A 27,251-nucleotide genomic window follows, 5' to 3' on the forward strand; every position below is an offset into this window, starting at 1 on the left:
CTTAACCACATTTCTGACCCCCTAAGGTGAGAGCTAGCGCTCTCAGGAGACAAAAACATGCACTGGGCGGGGGTGGTTGATACCTCCTCCAGGCAGGATGGACATTTCAGGCCAGGAAGCTTCAAAGGCCTTTGTAATGCGACCCAGGTCTCTCCAAATGGCAGAGATCACCACCCCTCCTTGTCCTGACCCCACTTTTGGCTACAGAACAGGTGGGAAAATTAGGCAGCTTAAGAGGTGTGGCCACTACATGCCAGTCCCACCCCTAACATGGACACCAATTTTTCAATTCCTCCATCTTCGTTTGAAAGGAATTAGGCCACTAGGGTTAGGGTTATGTCCACTTCCCAGTAGAAGTGGTAAAAGATGCCTGGTCCTACAGCTGAACCTCCAGGAACCTGGGAAGATTGCCTTCCTTCAAAAAAGACTCAAGTCTCCCATGATCAGTCGACCTGCTCCCCTACCAACTCCAAGAAAAGGACTCTGCAGCCTCTGGAACCGCAAAGACCAGACACCCGAAGACACCACTGCACCCATAGTCACCGACCTGAGTGGGAGTGGAACTCCAGTGCCAACAAGGTGCCCCAGCTGCCGGAGTTTGAGCCCATCGTGTTTTCACCCCTCCTGAACTCCCTGAAGTCGTCTGCAGCCTCTGCACGCAGGTCCCCCCTCTCCCACAGCTACTACAGTGAGAGAAAACAGATATCTCAAGCAACCACTGCCCTCTAGGAGGGCAGGTATAAAGTGGCTCAATGGGAGCACACATTAGAAATAAAGAGTCAAGCTAAGGTACTATTTAGGAATAACGAAGGGAGCTGGAGGAAATAAGTGTTGCAATCCTTGAAGGAACCTATTGGGACCTGAAGAGACAAGGCTGATCTGGCAGCTGCAGGGAAGTAGAAATAATGGACAAATACACCTTTAATGAACCCAATGCGGAGACCTGCTGGGCCAGAGTAAAGATAAACAAAAGAACATGGGTAAGGGGTACAGATAAAGCGTGTACCTTTCTGGACACCATGCCACAAGGTTGCTCCAATGGCCAGCGTATACTGTTTTGGTGGGACGACACTGAGCTGACAAGATAAACATTACAGACTTTCGCCAGAAGGTCGAAAGCTGTGAACTGTTGCTGCTCAATTACCACACATGAAGGTGGAGTGGTGACAGATTTGAGTGGAGAACCCTCCCCTATTGCTGAAACTAAAGATACTCCTGAAGGGGAAGCTGGATCAGAGAACTGATGGCTATGCTCAACGGCTCGGACTTTCCGAGCCCAGACCGAAGCCACAAGGATGATTTAAGGACTGTTGTTTCTGATCTTCTGGAGAACTTTGGGCAGGAGTGGTATGGGCAGAAAGGCATACAGGAAGCCTGAGCTCCACTCGAGACAGAATGCGTCTCTGAGCGAGAGATGCCTTGAAAACTCCAGCGCACAGAAGTGCTGACTACGTGTTCTCAGTGGTGGTGGCAAACAGTTCTAACCAAGGCTCTCCCCACTGCTGAAATAGACCTTGCACCACCTCTGAAAGGATGTGCCACTTGTGATCCGCTAAGTATCTTCGCTGTTTGTCTGCTCTGGCATTCAGAGATCCTGCCAGGTGTTGAAGCACTAGGGAAATGACCTAACATTCCTTCAGCCATGTCTAGAGACACAACGCCACCCGGCCCAGTTTGCTGCAGCACCACATGGCAGTGGTGTTACCCATGGACAACACAAAAGGATGATGGACGGAGCGCTGACAATGCAAACCCTCACCCCCGTCACAGATCTGGGTTTAATCCATCGTTCTTTTGCTCACCATGTCGCCCCAGTTTGGACCCAGCCATATGCAAATCAGTCTTGACCCTGTTCCTTATGGGAACAGTCCAGCACGAACTGCCAGACCAGGTCCTCCCTGGAACGGATCACAAGCATCCTGGGATCGGTTTCAGGGTATCACCCTTCTTCAGCCAGGCTAGCTTGATTCCAGTGGCACAGTGAGCAAGGGACCCACGTCTGGGCATACCCTTCCCTCTTGGGGCAACTTTAACAACACAAAAGGATGATGGATGGAGTGCTGACAATGCAAACACTCACCCCCAGTCACAGATCTGGGTTTAATCCATCGTTCTTTTGCTCACCATGCCACCCCAGTTTGGCATTTGTAGCCCTAAGTGGGGAGGGTATGCCCAGAAGTGGGTCCCGTGCTTCCTATGGCACTGGATTCAAGCTTGCCTGGCTGATGAGGGGTGAAACCCCGAAACCGGTCCCAGGATTCTTGTTTCCAGTCCAGGGAAGACTTGGCCTGGCAGTGCGGGCTGGACTGTTCCCATGGGGAACAGGGTCAAGACTGATTTGCATATGGCTGGGTCCAAACTGGAATGGCATGGGCAGCAAAAAAAACGATGGATTTAGGCCCCGATCTCTGTACTGGGGGGTGAATGTTTGACATTGTTCAGCATTCCGTCCATCACTTGTTCTTTCTGCATTTGTTGCCCTAAGTGGGAAGGTTATGCCCAGACGTGGGTCCCGTGCATCATATGCCACTGGATTCAAGCTAGCCTGGCTGATGAGGGGTGAAACCCCGAAACCGGTCCCAGGATGCTTGTTTCCAGTCCAGGGAAGACTTGGTCTGGCAGTTCGGGCTGGACTGTTCCCATGGGGAACAGGGTCAAGAATGATTTGCATATGGCTGGGTCCAAACTGGAATGGCATGGGCAGCAAAGAAACGATGGATTTAGGCCCAGATCTCTGAACTGGGGTGAATGTTTGACATTGTTCAGCATTCCGTCCATCACTTTTTCTTTTTGCATTTGTTACCCATGAACACCTGCACTAGCCTTCTCTTGATGGGGGGTAGAAAGGCTTTCAATGCCAGCCGGACTGCTCTAAGCTCCAATAGATTGATGTGGGGCCTTGATTCCGCAGGAGACCAGAGAGACATCTCTCCCAGATGACAGACCAGAAGTGACGCATCTGTCACTACTATCATATTTGGTTGGGGAAGGGAGAGGGATCTGCTGCTGACCCAATCGCAGCCCGTTCACCACCACTGCAGAATTTTTGCAGTGCCTCCCGAGATCTGAATCATGTCTGTGAGATTGCCCTGAAGCTGCACCCAGTGGAACTTCAAGTCCTTCTGCAGAGCCCGCAGACACCACTGGGCATGTGGAACAAGCAGGATGCAGGAGGCCACGAGGCCCGCCAGCCTCAGAGTCAGCCTTACCAAAATCCAGGACAGAGGCTGAAACATTGCTATTATAGTCTGAAAATCCTGGACCTGTCATTCCGGAGAATAAGGCCCGAATCTGATTTCAGAACAGCTCAGATGAAAGGAAATGTCTGAGAAGGGGTCAAGTGTGACCTCAGGACGTTTACAGTGAACCACAGCAAGTGCAGGAGTTCCACTTAGTCAAGAGGTGAGAGAGGTGAGACACGACTGCCTGGAGCAAGCCCGAATTCAACAGCCAGTCGTTGAGAGAGGGGAAGACGGACACCCCTGATCACCGCAGGTGAGCAGCAACCACTGCCACCACCTTGGTAAACACCTGAGGGGCACTGGTAAGGCCAAAGAGCAGCACTGTGAACTGAAAATGCTCATGGCCTACAGTGAACCACAGGTATCGCCTGTGGGCAGGCAGGACGGGAATGTGCAAGTATGTGTCCTGCAAGTTCTATACTACCATTCAGTCTACTTGGTCCAGGGCAAAAAGGCCTTGAGCGAGAATGAGCATTTTCAATTTCTCCTTTTTCCGGAAAAAAATGAGAGGTTGCAGGTTTAGGATAGGACGAAGACCTCAGTCCTTCTTTGGCAACAGAAAGTAGCAGGAATGGCAGCGACTGCCTACTTCTGATGCCGGCACCCTCTCTGTCACTCCATTGGCCAACACAGCACACACTTCCTGGTAGAGTAAACAGAGATGGTCCTCCATCAGCCTGTCGCAAGTGGGTGGCATAGGAGAGGATTAGTCACGAAGCAGAAGTCCCTTCAGACAATCTGGGGAACCCAGCAGAGTGAGGTCATCGACCTCCAGTGGTGCAGGTGATCGTGTATCCTGCCTCTCACTGGGTGCCCGTGTTGGTCTGAGGGTCAAACTATAGAGGCTTGGAGGCTGCAGCTGTTGGGGGTGGGGGTGTCGGTGGACTGGCCCAACTGCTGGCTATCTGACCCATGGGGTCTGTGGTTACCACATTCTCTGCCACACTAGGGCTAGGAAGTTTGCATGCTGTGGTGGCTGGGTGGGTAGGGACATGGCTGGAAGCCCCTTCTGTGGTCACAAAAGGAGTGAAAGGTGGACTGCGGTTGGTGAGGGGCCATGAAAAGGCCCAAGGACCTGGCTGTAGTTCTGCTGTCCTTGAAGCACTTTAGCGCTGAGATCACCCTGTCTCCAAGGAGATGGGAGCCATCAAAAACCATGTCAATGAGCAAGGCCTGGTCAGCCCTTGAAAAGCCAATAGGTTCCGAACCAGGTGTGGCGCCTACTGGCCACAGACTAGGAAACTGCTCTGCCTAGTTAGTCGGTCGTATCCAGCCCACAGCATATGGCTAACTTAATTATGTCCCTCCCATCAGCAATAGCATGAGCCCATGTGCAGGGCTTCCACCAGGCCCCAAGAAGAACGTCCATGAAAGCTTTATTAAATGGGAGAAGCGTAAAGAGGAGGTTTACTCCCGGCTGACGCACCTCCGTCAAGACGTCTGTCTTGATAGCCATGGAGACCAGCTGAAGGTCAAGGACCTCTGCTGTCCTCATCAGCCACGATAGAAGAAGAGACCAAGCCAATATCTGGGAAGGTATCAGGTCCACTGGCATCCACCAAATCCTCACACCACATGTCCTTGGTGAGTTCTAGGGGATAGCATTCAACAAGGTCCTGTGGCCACTCCCATTTATGACAAAGTTCTAGCCCATAGGAAAGGAGTATAGGCTCCAGCCTGGATGGCATGGCTCCAGATGGGGCCGGAGTTGACGTCGGACAATGCTCATCCAGCTCTCCAGCTCGGTGTTGAAGTTTGGATGAGAATGGGTATGGTGCTGTCAGGGGTGCCTTTGACTTCGGCAGTGGGGATGGTGCTGGGATTGGGCGAGGTGGTTCAACTGGTGCCAGTCCATATCTGTCCATGGATCCAAGGTACCAGACTGGCGCCAAGGGTGAGCCTGCTGGTGGAAAACAAGTAGGGACCCCTTCCAAACCCACAAGGCCCTAAGACGCTCCATTGGAGACAGGCTGCCCAAATATGAGGTGCATGGCCTTGTAGGAGGCTGGCTCAGTTTATGGTGTACACCTATGGGGTGGCACCCTATACTGAGTCGAGGCAACTCTTAGTGAATAGGTGTCCAGATAGCAAAAGCTCTGTAGGGGTAGCTGAGGCGAGCAGCTGAAACGTATCCAGGAGGACTGTAAAGCACTTGCAATACCACAGTAGCCAGTAAGCAACTCACTCACAATAAAAAAAAACGCACAAGTGTTGCAAAAAAAAAAAAAAAAAAAAATATAAGGATACTTTATTACAGCATATATATACAAAATAACCATCAGAAATGGCATACAAATACACAGGGCCCTATGGGAGGGGCAAACCATATACTAAAAAAGTGGAATGTAGAACAGTGTCCTCAACCAAGGTAAGTGTGGTAGTTGGATGGGAGCAGATGGAAACACCAGAGTTAAGTACAGTTATTGTCCCCAGCAACTAGGTGCAAGGCCCACCCAGTTGTCCCATAGGCTAACACAGAGAGTAGTGGTTGCAGTTTGTGGAAATCAAAACCCTACCCAGTGGACCCTAAGGAAACCAGCAGACAATAGGATGGATGGAGAGTGCCCCTACCCCAGGATGCAGAGAAGAAAGGAGTACCTACACCAGGGAGTCCAATGCAGAGGGGAGAAGGGACTCTCTCTGAAGTCATAGGATGCCTTGGATTATCTAGCTGTTATCACAACCCGTGGACCAGGCCAGTGGAACCTAGAGACAGATTCTGGACGAGGAGCACCCGGAAAGGAAGGGGACAGAGTCCAGCATCCTTGGAGGTGCCCAGGTGGTGCAGGTGGCAAGGCCCACCCTCCTGAAGGTGAAGTTCCTGCTGGTCGGTGGAAGAAGTCCATCTGCGGGGTCCAGGAGCTGCAGAAGATTCCATGAGGCACCCATGAGCTGACTCTCGATGGTCGCCGGACTGCAGAAGGGTCTGTAACCAGGTCACCAACAAGCACTGGCAAATGCAAGCAAGAGCTGCAGAAGATTTTGTAAAGTTTTGGGGACCTGCAAGGTTGAGGGGATTCTACCCTTGAGAGGGAGTCAGGGCTGGACCTCAGCATGCAGGAAATCCAGAAGAAGTTGTTGAAGCCCTCACGAGTGACACACAGGCGAAGGACACAGGGAGTCACAAGGAGGCCTTACCAGCATGACAAAACAGAAGTCCCACGTCGCATGTGCTGTAGGATAGGGGCCTGATCTTGGATTTGAAGAGTGGTGGAGGCGAGGGATTCTCCGTGCCTGAAGATGTCCTGGAGGAAGAGTCAACAAGCCTTGGCAAGTGCAACAGTCACAGGGCACAGGGGTTCCAGTTCAAGTGGCAGAAGCAGGGGCCCACAGTCTCTCAAGCTGGTTAGAAGACAAACAGGACCCAGAGGAGGCAACAAACTCATCACCTGTGGATCTTTGGGTGTCCGGGGACAACAGGCAGCACCAGCCAGCCAACCTTGTCTTGAGATGCCTGCAGATGCAGGGGAGTGACTTCTTCACTCCAAGGGGAATTCGTTTGTGCTTCCAGGTGCAAACACAGTCCTTGTGACCCTGGAGGATGCACAGCCTTGGATGTTGCAGAATTTTTGCAGGATCCGGAGAAACAATGTTGCAATGGGAGCCTTCCCACCAGAAACAGACAAAAGCAGACCATCAGTGGTTCTAGAGGCCAGGAGAGATGTCTTGCAGAAAGTTCCTCACAGAGTCTTGCTCAGTGAATCTGGGGAACCACCCGCGAGGGCGCCCTTAAATAACACTAAAAGGGGGTTGTCACTCTCTGAACTGACCTACCCATAAGAGGGGGTCAGGGACATCATCTGTCTGGCCTAATCAGTCAGATGCTCCCAGGGGCCTCAGCACATCTTATTTCCAAGATGGCAGAATCAAGTGGCTACCTAGCAGAGCTCTGAGCAACTCCCTAGGGGAGGAGCTGGACAGTGGGGTGGTCACTCCCCTATCCTTTGTGTAGTTTTGCACCAGAGTGGGAACCAAGAGTTCCTGAACTGGAGCAAACCGCATTATGCAAGGAGGGCACCTAATGTGACCTTCAAGCAGTCTGGTGGCACTCAGAGGCCGCACCCCTCTCCAGCCCTTAGACAGCTAATACACAAGGAGAGGTGGTCATACCTCTCCCTTGCCCGAAATCCTTTGTTCTTCCTCTCCGGCCTGAGCCTGGCTCACCAGCAAGAGGGCCGAACAGTGTCTAGGGTCAGCAGCAGCATGAGCTGGCAGCTAGACCCTGTAAGGCTGCACAGGCAGAACTTGGAGATCCTCTAAGGAACCCCCAAGAGTACAAGGTATCATGTAATTAACAATGGAATCAGTGTAGTTGCATGATTCCAACATGTTTGATACCAAACATACCTGGGTTTGGAACAGCCATTACGTAGCTGGACCACTCATGTTGACCAGTGTCCACTTTATACCTTACGAAGGCTTCCCCACACTTACAAAGCCCATGAATTGGCCTGGGGTCTATAAGGGCACCCTGCTCATGCAGGGGTACCCTCACACTTAGAGACATGCACCCTGTCCTTGGGCTTAAGGGCCTACCAGAAGGGTGACTTATAATGTCTAAGTGCAGTGACGAGGTTTGGTGGTGAAAGGGCGCATAAACCATTTCATTCAAGCTGCAATGACAGGCCTGCAGTAACAGATTGCATGGGCTTTCATGGGTGGCACAATGCACGCTGAAGCCCATGGGGAACCCCCTGGTGTACCAATGCACCAGGTACCTAAATAGAATATACTAGGGACTTACATGGGGGCACCAGTATGCCAATTGCTAGTGTAAAAAGGTTACCAAAAAACACATTTAGAAGAAAGAGCACAGTCACTGGGGTCCTGGTTAGCAGGATTCCTGTGAACTACGGTCGAAACACACTGACATCAGGCAAACGGTGGGGGTACCTATGCTAGAAAGGTGGCACTTTCCTACAGGACTCATAAAAATCTTGGAGGTGGGCGGGGGGCTTCCAGCTCCCAGAAACTCAGGGAGATGTGGAGACAACCCAGACACAAGCTCAACCGTGGTTCCATACTTCAAAGTCTGACTCTCCCTTGTCTTGTTGGATGACTTCAACAAACAAGGCGAATTCGAAGACTCCTTTGGCTTCTTGTTTTTTAATGTTTGTGTAACTTATCTAAAATCCTGGATGACTTTCAGTGAGACGATGAGCGTTTGGAGTGTTTCTGAGACCGATCACAGGACCTAGCTCTCTATCACGATAGAGATCGTTGCAGCATCGAGTGGCAAGGAGCTTGAGACAGCACTCACTCAAAAACTTGGGGTGCATAGTGCAAAAGGCAATGCAAATCTTGGCTTCGTGGTCACACTTGAGGCACCAGAGGCAATCACAGATATTTACCATTGACGGGTGCCACAGGCTTAAAACCAGCCATCCTTGTGGACATCACCTGCCACACCAAGAGACAATGTCTCCAAAAATTTAACTGTATTGTATTGTGTAGTATTTATAGAGCACATTCCGGCCATAGCATCGAAGCGCTAAGGAATGAGTAAGCTGAGGGAGCCCTAGTATGAACAGAACGAATCACTGTGACAAAGAAAATAACATCCTCCCTATATTAGCAAAAAGACAAGTTTTAAGCCACTTCCGAAAACGGAGGTACGTCTCCTCCTGTCTAATGGACAGTGGGAGAGAGTTCCAAAGTTTCGCCGCCACCACCGAGAAGGCTTTATCCCCCCCATCTAGCCCTTCCACAGCGGGGCACCAAAATAAGATTAAGAGCAGAAGATCTGAGCAGACAACAAGGCAAATATTGCTGCAAGGAAGAGCTGCTGAGAGATTTAGAGCCTTCCAAATGGAAAGCTTTGTGCGTGAGGCAGCGTGTCTTAAAAATAATACGCTTTTCCACCGGTAACCAGTGCAGCTGCCTCAGGCTGCTCAGATTCTGAATTAGCTGTAATCTATAAAAGGAGCCCTTACTGATATTTAACATCAGAGCATAACAATAATCAAGCTTAGAGATAACTAAGGCTAAAATCAACGTGATTTTAAGTTCCTCCTGAAGAAAAGGATAGATATTCTTAAGCATTTTCAGAGACCAGTAACAACATTGAACAGTATGGTTCACTTGTTGCAAAAAAGAAAGAGGCTTATCACATAAAAAGCTAAGGTTTCTGGCCGTTGAGCTCGGAACTGGACACTCATTGCAAGATTGCAGCCCCCAGCGGGAGCTCCATAAATTAGTGTCTAAACCAAAGAAAATAATTTCCGTCTTTTCTCCGTTCATTTTGAGTAAATTATAGCTCATCCAATTGTTAATCTCACTCATGCAATTATGAAATCTGTCTGCCACCTCCTCCCAGTTCTGGTTGACAGGTATGACCAGCTGAGTGTCATCAGCATAAGAGACCACTTGAAAACCGAACGAGCGGAGCAACCTGGCCATTGGGTCAACATAGAGATTAAACAAAGTAGGGCTAAGCGAAGACCCTTGTGAAACCCCACAGGGAAGTTGAAATGGGGTAGCCTTGTAATCACCACAGCTTACCGTGATGGATCTATCCAACAAAAAGGATTTTAAGATATCTAGGGCCTTATCTCTAACTCCTGCTTGATAGAAGGGTTGGATCAACAATTGAGGGTAGATGGTATCAAACGCCGCAGAGAGACCCAGTAGGACAAGAATGGTGCCCTCCTCCTGATCCACTCATCCCGAATAATGTGAGCTGTAGAAACAAGAGCGGATTCCGTACTATGTGCTTTAAGGAAACTGTGTTGGGAAGGGTCTAATCTGCCACTGTCCTGAAGAAAGCTATCTAGTTCGATATTTAGATGTTTCAACAACATTTTGGCCATGGAGGGAAGTAAAGAAATGAGCTGTAGATTTTTCAAATCGTTTGGTGTGCCGTCCGGTTTCTTTGTTAGCAGAATCACAATGGACTCCTTCCAGGATGGAGGAAAACACCCTTCCTTCAAGATGTCAAGGTAGACTGGTTCGAGCGCAGCAGAGACCAGGTCAGGTACTAGCTTTAATATCTTAGGAGGGCAAGGGTTGTTAGGGGACCCTGATTTAACTCTACACAACACTTTTTTACTTCTATTTGCCTGTAAAGTTTGAAAACAGGTGAGCTTGGGTCTGATATCTAAGGCCAGGGCTCCCCCCTGAGCTCCACCACTCAGCTTCGGTGGGTGCAAAGTTGGTGTGGAGCAGGATTATTTTATTTAAAAAGAAATCTGCAAACCTTTGGCAAAATGCGAGATTTTCCAACACCGGGGATGAGGGAGGAGAGGTCAGGGAGCGGACCACCTTAAAACGTTCCCTGGGTCATTGTCCGCTTCCTTAATTTTGTGGGAGAAATAATCGGATTTAGCTTTTTTAACGGCTAATGAGTAGTCCTCAAGAGTGGACATAAGCTTAGCTCTCTCCGCATCATTCTGGTGGAACTTCCATCTGCGTTTCTGTCATCTGTAAAGTCTCTGTAAGTTTTTAAGTTCCTCTGAGTACCAAGAAGGAGATCGGGTCCTCCCCGGCTTAGAACTGAATTTAACCAGAGGAGCGAGAGAATCAATGGCCACCCTGAGCCCCAACTCAAAGCCCTCCCACTTGAAAATTCCCTGTTCTCTGGCCTGATCCCAGCCTAACTTAAGGGCCTTAGCGAGGCTCTGCTCGTCCACCTTACGCCATTGTCTGGATAACCTTTTGGCTGGGGCGCGTTGGTAGGGACAATTCTGCTTGCTACCTTAAATTTCAGCAAGTGATGATCTGTCCAATCCAAAGCAATGTTTTCCAATCGGGTGTAATTATCGTGACGAAAAAGATACAGTCCAACGCATGTCCTGTGCAATGTGTGGCCGATGTGCCTGTGAGAGCCCAATCAAGGCTTGACATCAGGTCCAGAAACTCCACTATGGCTATGTCATATTTATCTTCAAGGTGTATATTAAAATCTCCCAACACCATGGCCTTTGGGCTATGGCAAGAAGTTTAATTATAGCAGGCCAGAGAGAGAGAAAACGCTCTTGGATCCCGTGGACGATATATAAGAAGGGCCTCAAAGAGTATAGAGTATTGAAGTCGCAACTTGAAGTAGCCACCTTCACACATACCTGGACTAACATTAATAGATTCAAGTGTGCAGTGCAAATTGCACCTAAAAATTGCTGCAAGACCACCTCCCCTCTTTCCAGTTCTATCAAGTCTAGAAAACGAATAGCCAGGAGAAGCTGCCAGAAAATCCAGGTTAGAGTCTTCTCTGGCCCATGTTACTGTAATGAAGAGGCACTCTAAGTTGAAGGCTTCTATCATGTCCCTAATTTCCACACAGTGCTTGCTAGGTGAGCGCACATTAGTTAAATCACATACGAGGTACTGATTCACCTTGTCCTCTAACTTCGCTCATGGAGGCAGGTCCTGCAGCTTAGTAGAGTGACCACCTCTCCAATGTGCTAATTCAGGCTCCGAGGTACAAGGTACACACCCCACACTTCCACCCCTTAAGCTGATCAGGGTCGGCTTGATCACATCCCTCATGGGTCTGCTTGGAAGAGATGTCCAAGAGGTCCTGTCTAGAATACCACAGAGGAAGGGAGGCTCCTCTCCCAGAAGCATAAGATCTGGCCCCCGGGCCCGGTCGGGCGCAGTCAGGTTTGCCTTAGGCATGCCCGCTGCACGCGTTTGCTGCATGGCCACATCCGCATCGGCTTAGTTGCCGAAAGGTGGTCAAAACGGGCGCGCCGATAGCGCTGCTAGACTGCTAGCCTAATCCCCTACCTTCAAGATGGCCGCCGCTGCCTAAACAAGGGGAGGCCTCTAACAGCTCCTTCACCCTGCAAACGGAAGCAGCAGGCGGCCGAAAACCCGTAATGTCACCAACCAGGTCATTTTAAGAATAAAAAATGGCCAAAAAGGTAAAAACTGTGCATAGTACACCTGATATAGATTACCTAAAAACTGCCTATAAGAACCAATGCCCTGATATCCATCCGTGCGTACAAAAGCTTGAAAAAGGTCAGGTAAAAAGTGAATGGGGGCAGCTCTCCTCCAGATCTGCACTGACTGTCCCGAAAAGGAAAGACCTGACATCAGAGCCCAGGGGTGATGCCAACGTAGGCACTGCACACGTCATATCTGAGGCAAATGACAATGCCACTCTTGAGCCAAACGACACCACCTACAGGCGTGCACGGGTACTGCTCACAACAAAAATTCAGATCCAGTCTGATGCCTTGGGATCATTCTAAGGGAAGGAATCTGCAGCTAGAAGTCTATATCTGATAATGTATTCTTAAGTAGGTCAGACAATTGTATATATTTATCAAGCCTGCAAGTATGATTCAATAACGTCAAAAATCTCCTTCTGCCCAAGGTATCACACATGCACCAGTTATTGTTGGCACTCAATACAATCAAATGTTGAATGTGAAATTAGGTCAGAAAGCTAGAACTAGGATTGAAAAAGCTCATCATCTAGGGAAAGAAAAGCTGTTCACCTGAAATGTTCCTGAGGAAAGGATGAGGAACAACAGTGAATCACAGGCTCACAAACAGGAGCTCAAACAGGTAAGATAGCTCACTAGACTAACTTATTAAAATATGTATTTAAATTCTTCCTTCAAGGTTCATTTTGATGTGACTTTGATCTGGAAAACTAAGTTGTGTGACCAATTATGCAAAAGTCATACAACGTTTGAGAGCAAATGCCTTCCTTGGCATGGTTACCCCCTAATATTTTGCCTTTTGTTGATGCCAGTTATGACTGAAAGCGTGCTGGGACCCTGCTAACCAGGCCTCAGCACCAGGGTGCTTTCCCTAAACTGTACCTTTGTTCCCACAATTGGTACAGACCTAGCACATAGATATGTTCCTTATAAATGGTACCCCTGGTACCAAGGGCCCTGTGGCCACAGAAAGTCTCTAAGGGCTGCAGCATGTATTATGCCACCCTGGGGACCCCCTCACTCAGCACATGCACACTGCCTCACAGCTTGTGTGTGCTGGTGGGGAGAAAATGACTAAGTCGACATGACACTCCCCTCAGAGTGCCATGCCCTTAACCCACTGCCTGTGGCATGGGTAAGTCACCCCTCTAGCAGGCCTTGCAGCCCTAATGCAGGGTGCACTATACCACAGGTGAGGGCATAGTTGCATGAGCACTATGCCCTTACAGTTTCTAAGCAAAACCTTAGACATTGTAAGTGCAGGGTAGCCATAAAGAGTATATGGTCTGGGAGTCTGTCAATTACGAACTCCACAGTTCCATAATGGCTACACTGAAATCTGGGAAGTTTGGTATCAAACCTCTTAGCACAATACATGCACACTGATGCCAGTGTGGAATGTATTGTAACATACACCCAGAGGGCATCTTAGAGATGCCCCCTGAATACCAGTCCGACCCCTAGTGCTAGGCTGACCAGTTTCTGCCAGCCTGCCACAACCAGAGGAGTTTCTGGCCACATGGGGTGAGTGCCTTTGTCACTCTGTGGCCAGGAACAAAGCCTGCACTGGGTTGTGGTGCTTCTCACATCCCCCTGCAGGAACTGTAACACCTGGCGATGAGCCTCAAAGGCTCACCCCTTTTGTTACAGCGCCCCAGGGCATCCCAGCTAGTGGAGATGCCCGCCCCTCTGGACAAAGCCCCCACTTTTGCCGGCAAGTCCGGAGGAGATAATGAGAAAAACAAGGAGGAGTCACCTACCAGTCAGGACAGCCCCTAAGGTGCCTTGAGCTGAGGTGACCCCTGCCTTTAGAAATCCTCCATCTTGAGTTTGGAGGATTCCCCAAATAGGAATAGGGATGTGCCCCCCTCCCCTCAGGGAGGAGGCACAAAGAGGGTGTAGCCACTCTCAAGGACAGTATCCACTGGCTACTGCGCCCTGACCTAAACACACCCCTAAATTCAGTATTTTGGGGCCACCCTGAACCCAGGAAATCAGATTCCTGCAACCAGAAGAAAGAAGAAGGACTGCTGACCTGAAAGCCCCGCAGAGATGACGGAAACACCAACTGACTTGGCCCCAGCCCTACTGGCCTGTCTCCAGACTTACGAACCTGCACAGCGATGCATTCAACGGGACCAGCGACCTCTGAGGACTCAGAGGACTGCCCTGCACCTAAAGGATCAAGAAACTCCCGAGAACAGCGGCACTGTTCAGAAACTGCAACAACTTTGCAACAACTTTAGAGACACTCACTTCCCACCAGAAGCGTGAGCCTTCACACACTGCACCCGACGCCCCGGGCTGGAGTCCAGGACAACAAACACTACAGAGAGGACTCCCAGGAGATTCCAACGATGTGGACACCCTGAGTCGACCCCCCCTGTACCCCCAGAGCGACACCTGCAGAGAGGATCCAGGGGCCTGGTAACAAAGTAACCCAACGCCTGGACCAAGCACTGCACCCGCAGCACCCAGGACCGAGAGGAACCACCTATCAGTGCAGGAGTGATCAACAGGCGACCCTCATCCTAGCCCAGTTAGTGGCTGGCCTGAGAAGCCCACCTGTGCCCTTCCTGCATCGCATAAGTGACCCCTGCGTCCCTCCATTGCTTTCTATAGCAAACCCGACACCTACTTTGCCTACTGCACCCGGCTGCCCCTGTGCCACTGAGGGTGTGTTTTGTGGGTTTGTGTCCGCCCCCCCCCCCCCCTAGTGCTCTACAAAAAACCCCTGGTCTGCTCCCCGAGGACGCAAGTACTTACCTGCAAGCAGACTAGGACCGGAGCACCCCTGTTCTTCATAGGTGCCTATGCGTTTTGAGCCCTCCTTTGGCCTCTGCACCTGACTGGCCCTGTGTTGCTGGTGCTGTGGCTTTGGGGTTGCCTTGTACCCCCCAGTGGTGGGCTGCCTTTGCCCAGGAGACTGACTGTGTAAGTGCTTTACTTACCTGAGAAACCTAACCAAACTTACCTCCCCCAGGAACTGTTGATTTTTGCAGTGTCCACTTTTAAAATAGCTTAGCCATTTTAACCAAAACTGTGTGTACTACTGTTTTAAATCAAAGTTCTATACTTACCTGTGTGAAGTACCTTGCATTTTATGTATTTACCTCAAATCTTGAATCTTGTGGTTCTAAAATAAATTAAGAACATATATTTTTGTCTATAAAACCTATTAGCCTTGAGTTAAGTATTTGAGTGTGTGTTCCTCATTTATTGCCTGTGTGTGTACAACAAATGCTTAACACTACCCTCTGATAAGCCTACTGCTCGACCACATTACCACAAAATAGAGCATTAGTATTATCGAATTTTTCCTCTATCAACCTCTAAGGGGAACCCTTGGACTCTGTGCACACTATCTCTCATTTTGAGATAGTATACACAGAGCCAACTTCCTACAACGTTCAATCTATATTACTACATAGCAACATTTCAGAGTAGGTAATGCATAAAGTAAAGACGATTGCAGAACAATTGTAGGACACATTTCACTGCAGAATAGTCAATCATTGACAAAGCTGTATGCTTCAATAAAATTAACTCGAGGTTCTACCTTTTCATTTATTTTTTGCATAGAACTATACACTTACAGGTATAAAAGCTCCTAAATCCTCTACATAGCCCGGATGTTCTTGAAGCCATTTTTCTAAATCTTTCCTTTTTGGTGCATCCTCACCAGCCAATCGTGTTCCATCTTTCAGGTTGATGACAGGTACAGAGCTTTCCACATCAAGCAGCCTTTGGGTGGGTGCACAAGCAAGCGTAGGCTTTAATGAAGGAGCCAATATTGGATTGATAATACCTGGACTAACCTACAAGTGAAACAAATGGGACTCAATGAATGAAATTGACAAAGATAACCTAATAAGAAGACATGATTAAAGAGACAACTATTGTAATCGTATTTATATAGCGCTTACTACCCCTGACGAGGCTTCTAAGTGCTTTTCGGTGAGTAGCACGCTACTCTGGAACCCAACAAGAATTAGTGATGGATTAGTATCGGGAAACAATGAGTACAGTTTTAGTATTATAATGAGTTAATTTGAGCCGCGGATATGAGAGTTTGTTAGTTAGATTGACTGGAGTAATGGAGGGGTGGAGGAGGAAAGAAATCAAGAAGTGTTAATTGGGAGTATATCCTTAATTTACTCAACCCAAAGGCTTGGGATGAGTAAAGGGGGATGGAGGAGGGAAGAGTATGTGGAAGGGTTAGGGAGAGCATAGTAGCAGGGTGAGATAAATGAGGGAGAATTAAGTAGGGTTGTGTGGGAGGTCACGGTAGTAGAGTGAGGTTTGGTGAGTTAGATGTGGAAGCGTAGGGAAGAGCTTAGGCAGAGTTAATTAGGAGATTAAAGTAGTAGAAAGGATTTGGGATGAGTCAGAGTGAGAATGGAGGATAGTTTGATAGAGACATGACATATGATGATGGGTAGATAAGTGTAATAAGATGAGTGCAGGAATTCATAGATATCTAGTATAATGACCCACGAACATGCCAAGCACAGAAACAACATATATATATACATACACACACACATACACACACACATGAATACACACACACGCACATACAATACATAATTAGAACCATGGGTACAATATACTTAGTCAAACAGATTTAAAGAGTGTGTGTGTGTGTGTATTTTATTGTTATGACATAGTAGCTATACATATTTTTTAAAGAAACTATACATAACTAGAAACATACACAATCTGAAAAAAATATTTATCAACATAGGCATATGCAGTTCATAGTTGTTTGAATATGGTGGTTATGAAGGAAAGAGCCAACTCTTGAGTAGTTTTCTGAAGACAAGAAAGTTAACTGTGGCTCTTATAGCTGGGGGTAAGGAATTCCATAGTTTGGCTGCTTGAACGGAGAAGTATGTACCACCTATAGTCTTTTTCTTGTATGGTGGTGTTCTAAGGCGGGGTGCCAATCTTGAGCAGAGGTTTCTTTGTTGGATGTATTTGTTAATTTTGTTTCTGATAAAAAGCGGTCCTGTTCCATGTATAGCTTTGTGGGTGATACAAAGCAGCTTGAAAGTGCATCTTCTGGCAACGGGTAACCAGTGTAGAGCTCTCAAGGCAGGGGAGATGTGGGCTTGCGGCTTTACATGTAATAGTAGCCTGGCTGCGGAATTCCGGATACGTTGTAGTTTTTTCATAACAGATAGAGATGATCCATGGTAGAGGCCATTGGCATAATCCAGTTTGGATAGTACAAGCGAGATAGTAGCTTGACCCTTGTGTGGAAATCCGAGGTGGGGGAAGAGGCGTTGTAAAGTCTTCAAGGTGATGAAGCTTGTTCATTCTAATTTGTCCACATGGGCATTCATAGTTAACTTAGAATCCATGGTGATTCCTAGGTTTTCAACTTCCTTGGATAATTGAGGAGGTGGTCCGAGATCGTCAGGCCAGACGCACAGAGGGTCATAACTTTTACAGACACCACATATGAGTATTTCTTTTTTGGAGGTATTTAGTTTGAGATGGCTCCAGGTCATCCACTGATCAACGGCTCTGAGGCAACTGAAGATTTGTGAGTTTTCAATGTTTCTGGGGCATTCTAATTTAAGTAGTATTTGTGTGTCATCTGCATAGTTGTAGCATGTGAGACGGAAATCATTGATCAGTTCTGGTAAAGATATCATGTAGATGTTGAAAAGCAAAGGTGAGATGATTGACCCTTGGGGGACCCCTGCTTTTGGGAGGTAGGGTTCTGACGAGAAGGGGGGGGCGAGTGGATGATACTCGATCTTTTTTGAAGATAGGAAGTAATCCAGTCGAGAGCAATCCCTTGTATGCCGGCTTCGTGGAGTCTTTGAATTAGGGTGTCATTGTCAACAATATCAAAGGCAGCTGAGGGGTCCAATAGAAGTAGTGCAGCAACTCCATTTCGGTCGACTGTGTTTTTAAGATCAGCCCAGATTGCTATGACTGCCCATTCAGTGCTTCTTCCTGGGCGGAATCCAGTTTGGAAATCTGAAAGTATAGAATTGTCTTCAATGAATTGTGACATCTGGGTGAAAGCTGCTCTTTCTATTAATTTGCCCAGGAAAGGTCTATTTGTGATTGGTCTGTATTTGATGGGGTCCTGCGGGTCTAGGTTTGTTTTCTTTAATAAAGGTCGTATGTAAGCCTTTGTCAGGTCTGCAGGAAAAGGTCCTGAAGTTAAAGAGTTGTTGATGATTCTTCTTACAGGTGTGGCAGCAGAAGTAGATAGAAGAATGTTCTTGAAGATTTGTGGTGGGCAAGGGTCAGAAGGGCAACCAGAAGGTCTGCTTGCTTTGACCAAATCCATAAATTCATCCTGGGATATTTGTTTGAAAGACTGTAGAGGTTGGGTTGGTTTATTCTTAGAGGGTATTTTAGGAAAGGGGTTGGTGCTGATGGTTTTCTTCTGTTTTAAATAGGAGTCCAATGTGTCTGCCTTGGTTGTGCAGTGAGTTGCCAATTTGTTTGTGAAATCTTGAGTAGTGGAATGACTTCCTCCCATGCATGTAGGTTTTCGAAATTCATTGAGAATTTTATAAAATTCCTTGGTTGTAGATTGAGCATTTTGAATTCTGTCTGAGTAGTACCTTTTCTTTTTAGCTTTTTTGATTGATGATTTGTATATCCTGTTAAGTTTGTGTAGCTGCAGTTTGTCTTGACCGTTGTTTGTTTTGAGCCAAGTCCGCTGCAACTTTCTGATTTGTTGCTTTATCTTTTTAAGTTCTGTGTTTCTCCAAGGTGTTGGTTTTCTTTTGTTGTGTTTAGTTTTTCTGAGTGGTATTAGGATATCAAAAGCTTCCTGTAGCCACTCAAAGTTTTGGCACATAATTCATTGTATCTAGATCTGTGTTGGCTGTTAGTTGTGTTTCTAAGTCATCCAAATTGAGTTTGCTCCATGGTCGATAGGTGTATGTATGTAAGTAGTTGTGGGGTGTGTTGATTTGTGGAGTTGTATGTCGGAAAGTTATCAAATGGTGGTCTGACCAAGTGATTGGCGTGATGCTATGAATAGTAACAAGTTCAGTCTTAGCAAAAATGACATCTAGGATGTGACCAGCAATGTGTGTGGGATTGTGTACAATCTGATGTAGGTTCAATGCGATTAGGCCAGTGGTGACAGCTTTTGGATGGGGCATATTGATACCTGCACTCATATCTTCTGAATTGGTTGTAAATTGCACTCTTTTAGATACACTTTCTTTCTAGTTTAAGAAAGACGAACTCCATATAAATCACTTTGCAAATCAGGCACTTTATATTAAAGCAAAGTATGAAGGCAAATAGAAAAGATATTGGATCTAAATGGATTATTAGAATCTTCAATACCCAAATAACTCCATTACCATAAGAAACAATAGCAACAAGGAAGATATTTTCACATCTTGCTATTATCGCTAATGGGTACAAAACTAGGAACAACAAGGGAAACTGGTTTGTAAAAGCACTTGTTAATGACATTCTGGATGCAATAATGTTATTGCTATCATCCGCACAATAAGTCATAATAAATTTAAAAAATGCAGGAAAAGTTGAGTAGGAAACTAACAGTAATGAAGGGAAGCGTCCAGATGGGCAACCTTTAAACAGAAAATATAACCAAGGCCGTACCACACGAATAATAATTGTAAACGGTAATTTTATAAATCTAAAACTCATGTCAGAATGGTTAACTATTGTAAAGCCATCTTTCAACAGTGTGCATTAGAATACATTAAATGAATGTTCAATTAAAGGGAAAATCCAGCCAACTTGTTTTGGATTAATTTCCAGGGTCACACAAACGATGCAGATGTATAACTTACTTTGGTTCTGAGGTCTTCTGAGGTAGAACAATAATATTGAAAACAACAATGTAACTCTTTAGAGCCTGCTACCTTTGAAGCTTTGCTATAAAGTTCAAGACTGATTGCGTGGTGACCCATAGGAATCAGACTATCTTAAAACCTAGTTCTGATGGTCTGAAATGCCACCATAATGCTAAGCAGAAAAAAGTATACGGTCTACTGCTACGCGTATTCTTATAAATTTGAAAGTAAATATATATTTATTGTGCAGATATTAAAATCCATTACAATTTAAAACCAACATCAGTTACAACAACACAAAAACACCCACTTCATGATACATACACAATTTAAAAGCCCCCTTTTACCCAAAAAAAAACAAACAAAAAAAGTGTGAATACGAGAGAATATGGTCACAGTAAAAACTTAATTACATTAATTACACACACATTTGAGCAGCAAAAAGTTAGCCAGAACAAAAGCATTTGCATCAAGAGGATACATTACAATAATAACGAAAAATCCAAACCACATTTTTTGGGCAGCAAATCAAGAAAGAGACATATTGCACATATTAATTGCTACAACAACTACATGAGTCATTTAAGTGCTAGGGTGCCTGCTGTGTTCCATCTCCCAAGGAAGGTAATAACATTCAAGTTCAAGTGCACATGTGCGCTGCAAAGCAATTATATAGACCCTTAAGAGCTTGCATGCTTTAGTTAATCCATGAATATGGTGGCAACAACTCAAATCTAAAACTCATGTACTTTGCAAAAATCAACCATTATCACATTACCCTATAAAAAAAACAAAGGAGCGAGAGCAGGAGATATTTTCATAGCCATTAGTCACTGGTCGCAGGGCCTAAAACTAGCTTAATTAGTGCAACATTGGTGAATTTTGTCAGCGAAACATTCAACATCATATTATCTCGATCCAAAGACGCAATTATGACCTGCCGACAGGAGCGGAACCCCAATTCATTCTACTTACCCCACAGCAGGGATCTACGCTCCTCCCACAGAGCTGGGCACAAACATACCACAATGTTCAAGAGAGTCCTCCCAACTGCCATAGCCCCTAAACATTACACCATCCCCAAGGCGGAGCAGCCAATTCGGAAGATGCTTCAAGAAAGCCCAGTCTCCCAGCCTAGGGGCCATACATTTCTCTTTCATATGAACACCATAAGTACATGATAAATGGCCAGCAGGGATAGCTGGCCCATACGTGCTGATTACTGCCCAAGCATGCTTACATTTAGCAAGAAGGGCTCTGTCTGAGTGGAAGGACCACAGCTAACACCAATTTGCAATAGTGACAGTGATGGGTTGTCAGCCTAAAGATCCTCTACTCACAGTAACCACCTACAATCATCCAAAAAGCGAGAGTGCAACCTTTTTGACTCAGTTGAACTAATTTCAAGCCATACAAATGACTCCAGACTACCCACTTTTGTCCCCTGTAGCTTACAACACAATTACAGAAAGACACCAGCACCTACTGCCCACTGATCTAAGAAGCCGAATTCAAGACGAACCTGCACAGGAGATGATGATTTCGGCAGGCAAAAGACCCTCTTATAAATCTTAGTAACCAAGTTATTCAACTAACAAATGTCTCTGCCCAAGATTACTTCCTGGTCATAAGTCAATGAGAGTGTGATCTCTGCTCTCATGACTACCAGCAATGGTAGCAAATTTAACCCTATAAGGGTTTTAAATAGTTTCGAAAGACATCTGCAGGGCCACTGCTTTTACTTCAACCTCCTTCCTCTGCTTTACAAAGCTGCCCCTGCCATCAATATGCACCCCTAGATATTTATAACAATAGTCTGAAATAAGTTTATTACTATTATAATACCAGCTGCTTCCCAAAAGCATTTTTCTAACAAAAGAGACCACTTTTGTTTTTAACAATTTCACTTCCAAATTATTCGAGGCTGTATAAAGTGATAGGTGGTTGAGCAGCTACTGTAAGTAGATTCAGAAGTACACCCTGTTTGGCATATTGGAATTAACCCCTTCAGCTCAGCCCAAGTCTGCAAGTCTTCTAACGGGAGACTAGCATAATACTTAGCCTCATTATCAAGTATAGCTATTAGCCTATAATTGGCTAGGTCCAACCTTGAGCAGCCTTTATGTAATGGATAAATTATAGCACCGTGCCATGACTCAAGAATTCTGGAAGCTTTCACAGAATAGTCAAATAGGTTCATAAGCCGGTCTACCCAAAATGTTATATCCTGCTTAAGCAGCACTTGCAAAAGGCAATTGGGGCCAGGAGCCCAATCTCGTTTTGCCTTGGAGATAATACAGTGAAGTCGAGGTGGAGAAGAAATCATGGCTTCAGACTGAAAATGCTACAATAGGACTCTATGCCCACTTGCCCAGCAGATCATCTTCAAGCTCGCTTACAGAAACGTGGCTGACCAAGAAAGATGTCCATTCACCCTTTGAGATGTTAATGCTGCCATACTCTCTTTGACCATCTGCTGATTTATTAATAAGGGACCAAAGCTTTCTTGAGTTCGAGTCCTTACTGGCACAGACAAGCTTTACCCAAAAAAAGGTCAGAGCTTCTCCGTTTCTCCTCATAGATGGTCTTCCTTTAAGCCTTATGCGTTTCCTTCAATATAGTTAACAAGACCTTTGAGCCTGGCCACTTTTTCGGGATGCCCTAGCAGCTTTATTCCGGGTTTTCTTTAACTCCCGAATCTGGTAAACTGTGTAGTTGAAATAGAATTATTAGCAGGTTGATGAAATCTTAACCATAAAGTGCAGATGAGGTCGGCCCATAATTTAATTGGAGACATATTGTCAGCCACTTCAGAATCTAGATATTTAACACATTCAGCCATTGCTGCGTCGCTAATGGTGGAGCTCCATTTTATACGCTTTAAAGTCTCAATACATGCTCGACCACCAACAGCCCGAGCCACTGCGTGATGATCAAGGCTGCATTTCATAACAATAGTCTGGGGGTAATGGTCACTCTCAGTCCCTGGGGAAATTAAAATATTTTTGATAAAAGGGAACAGTTCCATATTGCAAATGGTGTAGTCCAAGAAGGAACATGTCTGCCCATCAGATCTCGTCCAGATCGGAGGAATGTCTTGCAGCAAATGGCCGCTCAATACTTTATATCCCATACTGTTTAAATGCAGCACCACATGTTCACCCAAGGAGCTGCAAAGGCATCCCCTTGGCTTGGACTGTACAGGCACCAACAGATGATTTTAAAGACTGGGTCCCTCAACAACTTCAATGAAATCTTGAAACAAATTTGTATTAAAATCCCCTGTTACCAGACAGTCAGCATGAGGCTGATCACCAGCTATATCACCCAAAATAAGTATCAGGCAGTTCAACTTATCCCTTTTTCCCTTTGCTCCGGGCCTGATGCAGACATTTATCAAAAAGGGGGTTTGCTGCAATCTCCAATTACTGATCTTAATGCCTTGTACCCAATTCTCCTTGAGGATAAGCGGTGTGATCTTCCATTTTAATTTAACAGCAGTGTAAATGGATAGCCTACACCTGGCTCAACCACTTTTATGCTCCCTGGAGGCAGCTTTCCAGAATTCCAGAAACCCCAGCAGCAGAATTCCAGAAACCTCCACTCAAGTTTCCTGCACAGCAAAAATTTCATAACAACTTAGAAACAAAATTGAAACAAAATTGAGTCCGCAGACTGTATCTTCTGAGCAACACCATTGATGTTCCAAGAGCATAATGTCAAAGATTCAGACTTTGGCGATATAAGGTGCCTCCAAAGAAATTAATTTGGCTGTTGATGGAATAAGGCTGTGGGCAACCAGTCCCAGTTTGTCCCTAAAGGGTTACCAGCATCAGTCCTTCCATTGCTGTTGTGTGTGATGGAACTAGCCGGAGCACGTTTCAGGACTGAATATGGCTTCAACTTGTGAGGGGCTTTATGACTTGATGGATCAAACAGCAATAAAGGGTAGCCAGGATTCTTAAAATGGCGGATCGTAATACCTCATCAATAAAATATGTTTTCTCTGGCCAAAATTGACTGCGCTAGGGCAACAGAGACTAGTGTCACCACAGTGGCTTCCCCTGTCTGAGTGCCCTTTGAAGGAAGAAATTCAATAGAGAAGATTTCACAAGATATTATGCCACCCATTCCAGAATTGCCTTAAATAATCTTCAAATGCTCCCACTAATAAAATCATCATGAGCACCTCTTGAGCGATATTCAGGATTGAAAAGTAACTTTGTGGTTATACTCTCAGAGAGAGGTGATTGTTGACGGGCTGGTGATCTTAGATGGATCTGGCCCGCCGGTCTAGAATCACCTCTAGATCCCTCAGCCTCAGTTCCAGGCGATCTGCATAACAGGACTATCTTGATTGACTGGTTCTGCTGGGGGAGAGACATTACTTTGTTTCTTAAACGGCATCGCAAAAGAAGTATTAACCCATGGTCATACGACGTCACAACTGACTGTTTTGCAAACCGTAATAAGACTGTTTACGTTTCTAGGGTAGCTGCATGACTGTCCCTTCCTAGACTTATAGCGGCTGATGTCACAGAGCCATCAATTTTACTTTTAGTGGAGGGTCCCGATGCCCATTCAGATAAAGTTCCATCCCCCATGAATGGGGTATTAGCTGGTAAACTCACTTGATGATTGCAGACCACCCAGACGTCAGTTGGCAAAGTCATGGTTACAAACTCCTGATACTGCTGTGAGTCATGTTGGCCCAAAAGATGACATTTATATTTTCCAAGTAGGGAGGGGTGCAGCCTTTTATTCCACTGTTTATGGAGTCTTTTCCTTTCTCTTTTACGTAATGTGCGCTGTGTCAGTGGAATTTAATAACTAACTCCTCAACAGGAGAACATGGTCTCTTGTGCAGGAACTCTGATGCACCATTCAGCCCACTCCTAAGAGGACAAGACCTCTTCTGAGACCTCCCTAGCTCACCCCCAATTTGCGGCAACCTCAGGGCTACTCGTCGCTCTAGGAACTGCTATGGCAACTTGTTTCCCCTTTCTGTCCCTCATGCAAGCCTGTCTACCTCACAATCGGGGAAGCCCTCACCCCTTGTATTCCACATCCACCCTACAAAGGCAGTATCACCTTTGAATCGTGCCTTTTGGGGTTAACACCTAAGTGGCTTCCTGCAGGAGGTGACACCTGCTTGGCATGCAACTCTTCAGTGTTCCCCTTTCTGGGAGTCGTTGGCTTGTCTCTCCAGGAGGGCAGAAAGCGGTCTTGTGGAATAGGCCCTAAGGTGCCTGGGAAGGCACAGCAGTTTTAAAGGCAACGAAGAGACATAACATTAATTTTGACTTGAGATACACATCAAGCTTAATTTAACGATTTGTATGATACCTTGGGTAGCCCACTTTGGTCACACCATTCAGGAGTTAGCACAGCTGTGGGGTCCAGAGAGTAACCCTGGACTCGCCAGTTCGGTGAGCAAGTCTTTCTATAGTAAAGACCGTAGTTTTGAACGTTTTACTGTCAGGACATGTGAATTACATGTCCTGCTTGTCTCATATGTTGCACCCTGCCTTTAGGACTCGGTAGGCCTGCAAGAGGGGCGTCTTACAAACATGCTGAGGAGAAGTGGTGGCTTTGCTTTCCATGGCAAAGTCGGCCTATTGTATGAATGCTCTACAAGCCTGCAGTAGCGGCTGAGAGGACTCCTTTAACTTACATGCTCTGTGTAGGAAGCTGGCCTGTGTGTGGTGAGCACCTATGGTGTTACCACCTTATACCAGGACCAGGGATGCCATGATGCCCTATTAGTGAAGTGAGGCAGTGTCTAGAAAGCCAGGGCTCTCTAGAGGTAGCTGTGGATGAGCAGCCAAGACCTATTCAGGAGACATGTAAGGGAGAGAGCACAATCACTGGGGTCCTGGTCAGCAGGATCCGAGTGAAAACAGTCCAAGCATACTGACAGCAGGCACAAAGTGGGGGTAAGCATGCCAAAAAGAGGGTATTTTCCTATATTCTGGATACCAGAGTACCATCTACTAGGGACTTACAGGTAAGTTCGTAATTTCCAATTGGGTACATCCAATCTGACATGCATTTTAACGCATGACGCTGGCACTGAGGTCTGGTTAACAGGCCTCAATGCACACTGAGTCGGAAAACCAGTAGGATCAATAGAAACGTGAGGCTGACCATACAAAAAGAGGCATTTCCTTACAAAATTCATCTTCAAACAAAAAAGAAACAGAAAATAAACTAAGCACTGGCAAAGCCAACAGGTCAGATATTGGCTGCAAGCTTTGTTGCTTTGTCAGAGTTGGACTTGCTTTGTCATGGGTTTTGTAAACCATTATTGATAGGAGAGCTGCCGAGTCACCGCAAGCATAAAAAAAAAGAACACATTTGCTTAAAGTAAAAAAACGTTTTTGCCGTTGTAATAGCTGGCTGTGAAGGGAACAATTTTGTTAATGGGTGTGTTCCATTTGAAAGTCGTCACTCAGTGAAATTAGGAAGTGGGTGAAGTGTGCTGACCCACAAAACAACAGACAGATGGATGAAGTGGGCTAGTTAAAAGGCCTCTATAGATAAGTATTATATATCATTTTCTTAAAATCAAAATGTTTTGGCTAACGCAAGACCAAAAATGAGGGTGTTGCAGCTTCACTGAAACAATTTGAAATGAGAAGTCCTGCAGGAATGAACAGGTAAGCCCATTCTCACGGATCTAAGTGTCCAGAGAGTAGTGCTTTGTGAACGTGAGCAAAGAAGCTCACGGTTCTGCTTGGCAGATGTCTATGGTGCAGTGGTCACAGCTTCAGCTCTGGTGGAATCAGCACACAAGCCCTCAGGGGGTTGCTTCTTCACCAATGCATTGCAGAGTTTAATGGAGTACACAATCCATCTGGAAATGGTATGCTTCTGCATAGCCCTTTCTTTCTTCGCTCTGGCATATCCCACAAAGAAATGGTCATTTACACGGCACTCAGGTCTGGTAAGTGTAGGACAATGATCTTTTTGGGTCCATACAGTGAAGTTGTTCCTCTTCTATAGAGGGATGTGGCAGAGCGCAAAAAGTAAGGAAAGTGATGGATTGGCAACCGTGAAAGAGTGACCACTTTTGGTAGATGGTTGTAAGATGCACTAGTTTGCCTGGGTAGATGTTCACGTAGGGAGGCTTGGATGATAAAGACTGAAGCTCACTGACCCTTGGGGCACATGTTACAGCCAAGAGAGAGGCTGTTTTGATGGTAAGAGGCCTTAGTGGACAATTGTGCAATGGCTCAACAGATGAGAGTAAGGTTCCACTGGGGCATAATGAAAGGGGAAGGTATATACAAATGTTGCAAACCTTT

At 46.3% G+C, this 27,251-nt stretch overlaps 1 protein-coding gene across 8 annotated transcripts in view; it reads right to left on the reverse strand.

The window, feature by feature from the left end:
* CHD9 (chromodomain helicase DNA binding protein 9) overlaps positions 1–27,251 on the reverse strand; it is a 1,629,153-nt gene that overhangs the window by 152,884 nt on the left and 1,449,018 nt on the right. For all 8 annotated transcript variants that reach the window (XM_069216350.1, XM_069216347.1, XM_069216351.1 and 5 more), the window contains one exon: positions 15,730–15,951. In XM_069216350.1, coding sequence (XP_069072451.1) covers positions 15,730–15,951 — 222 coding nt within the window. The remainder of the gene's footprint in view (positions 1–15,729; positions 15,952–27,251) is intronic.

The sequence above is a fragment of the Pleurodeles waltl genome, chromosome 12 (assembly GCF_031143425.1).
Source record: "Pleurodeles waltl isolate 20211129_DDA chromosome 12, aPleWal1.hap1.20221129, whole genome shotgun sequence".
Lineage (NCBI taxonomy): Eukaryota > Metazoa > Chordata > Amphibia > Caudata > Salamandridae > Pleurodeles > Pleurodeles waltl.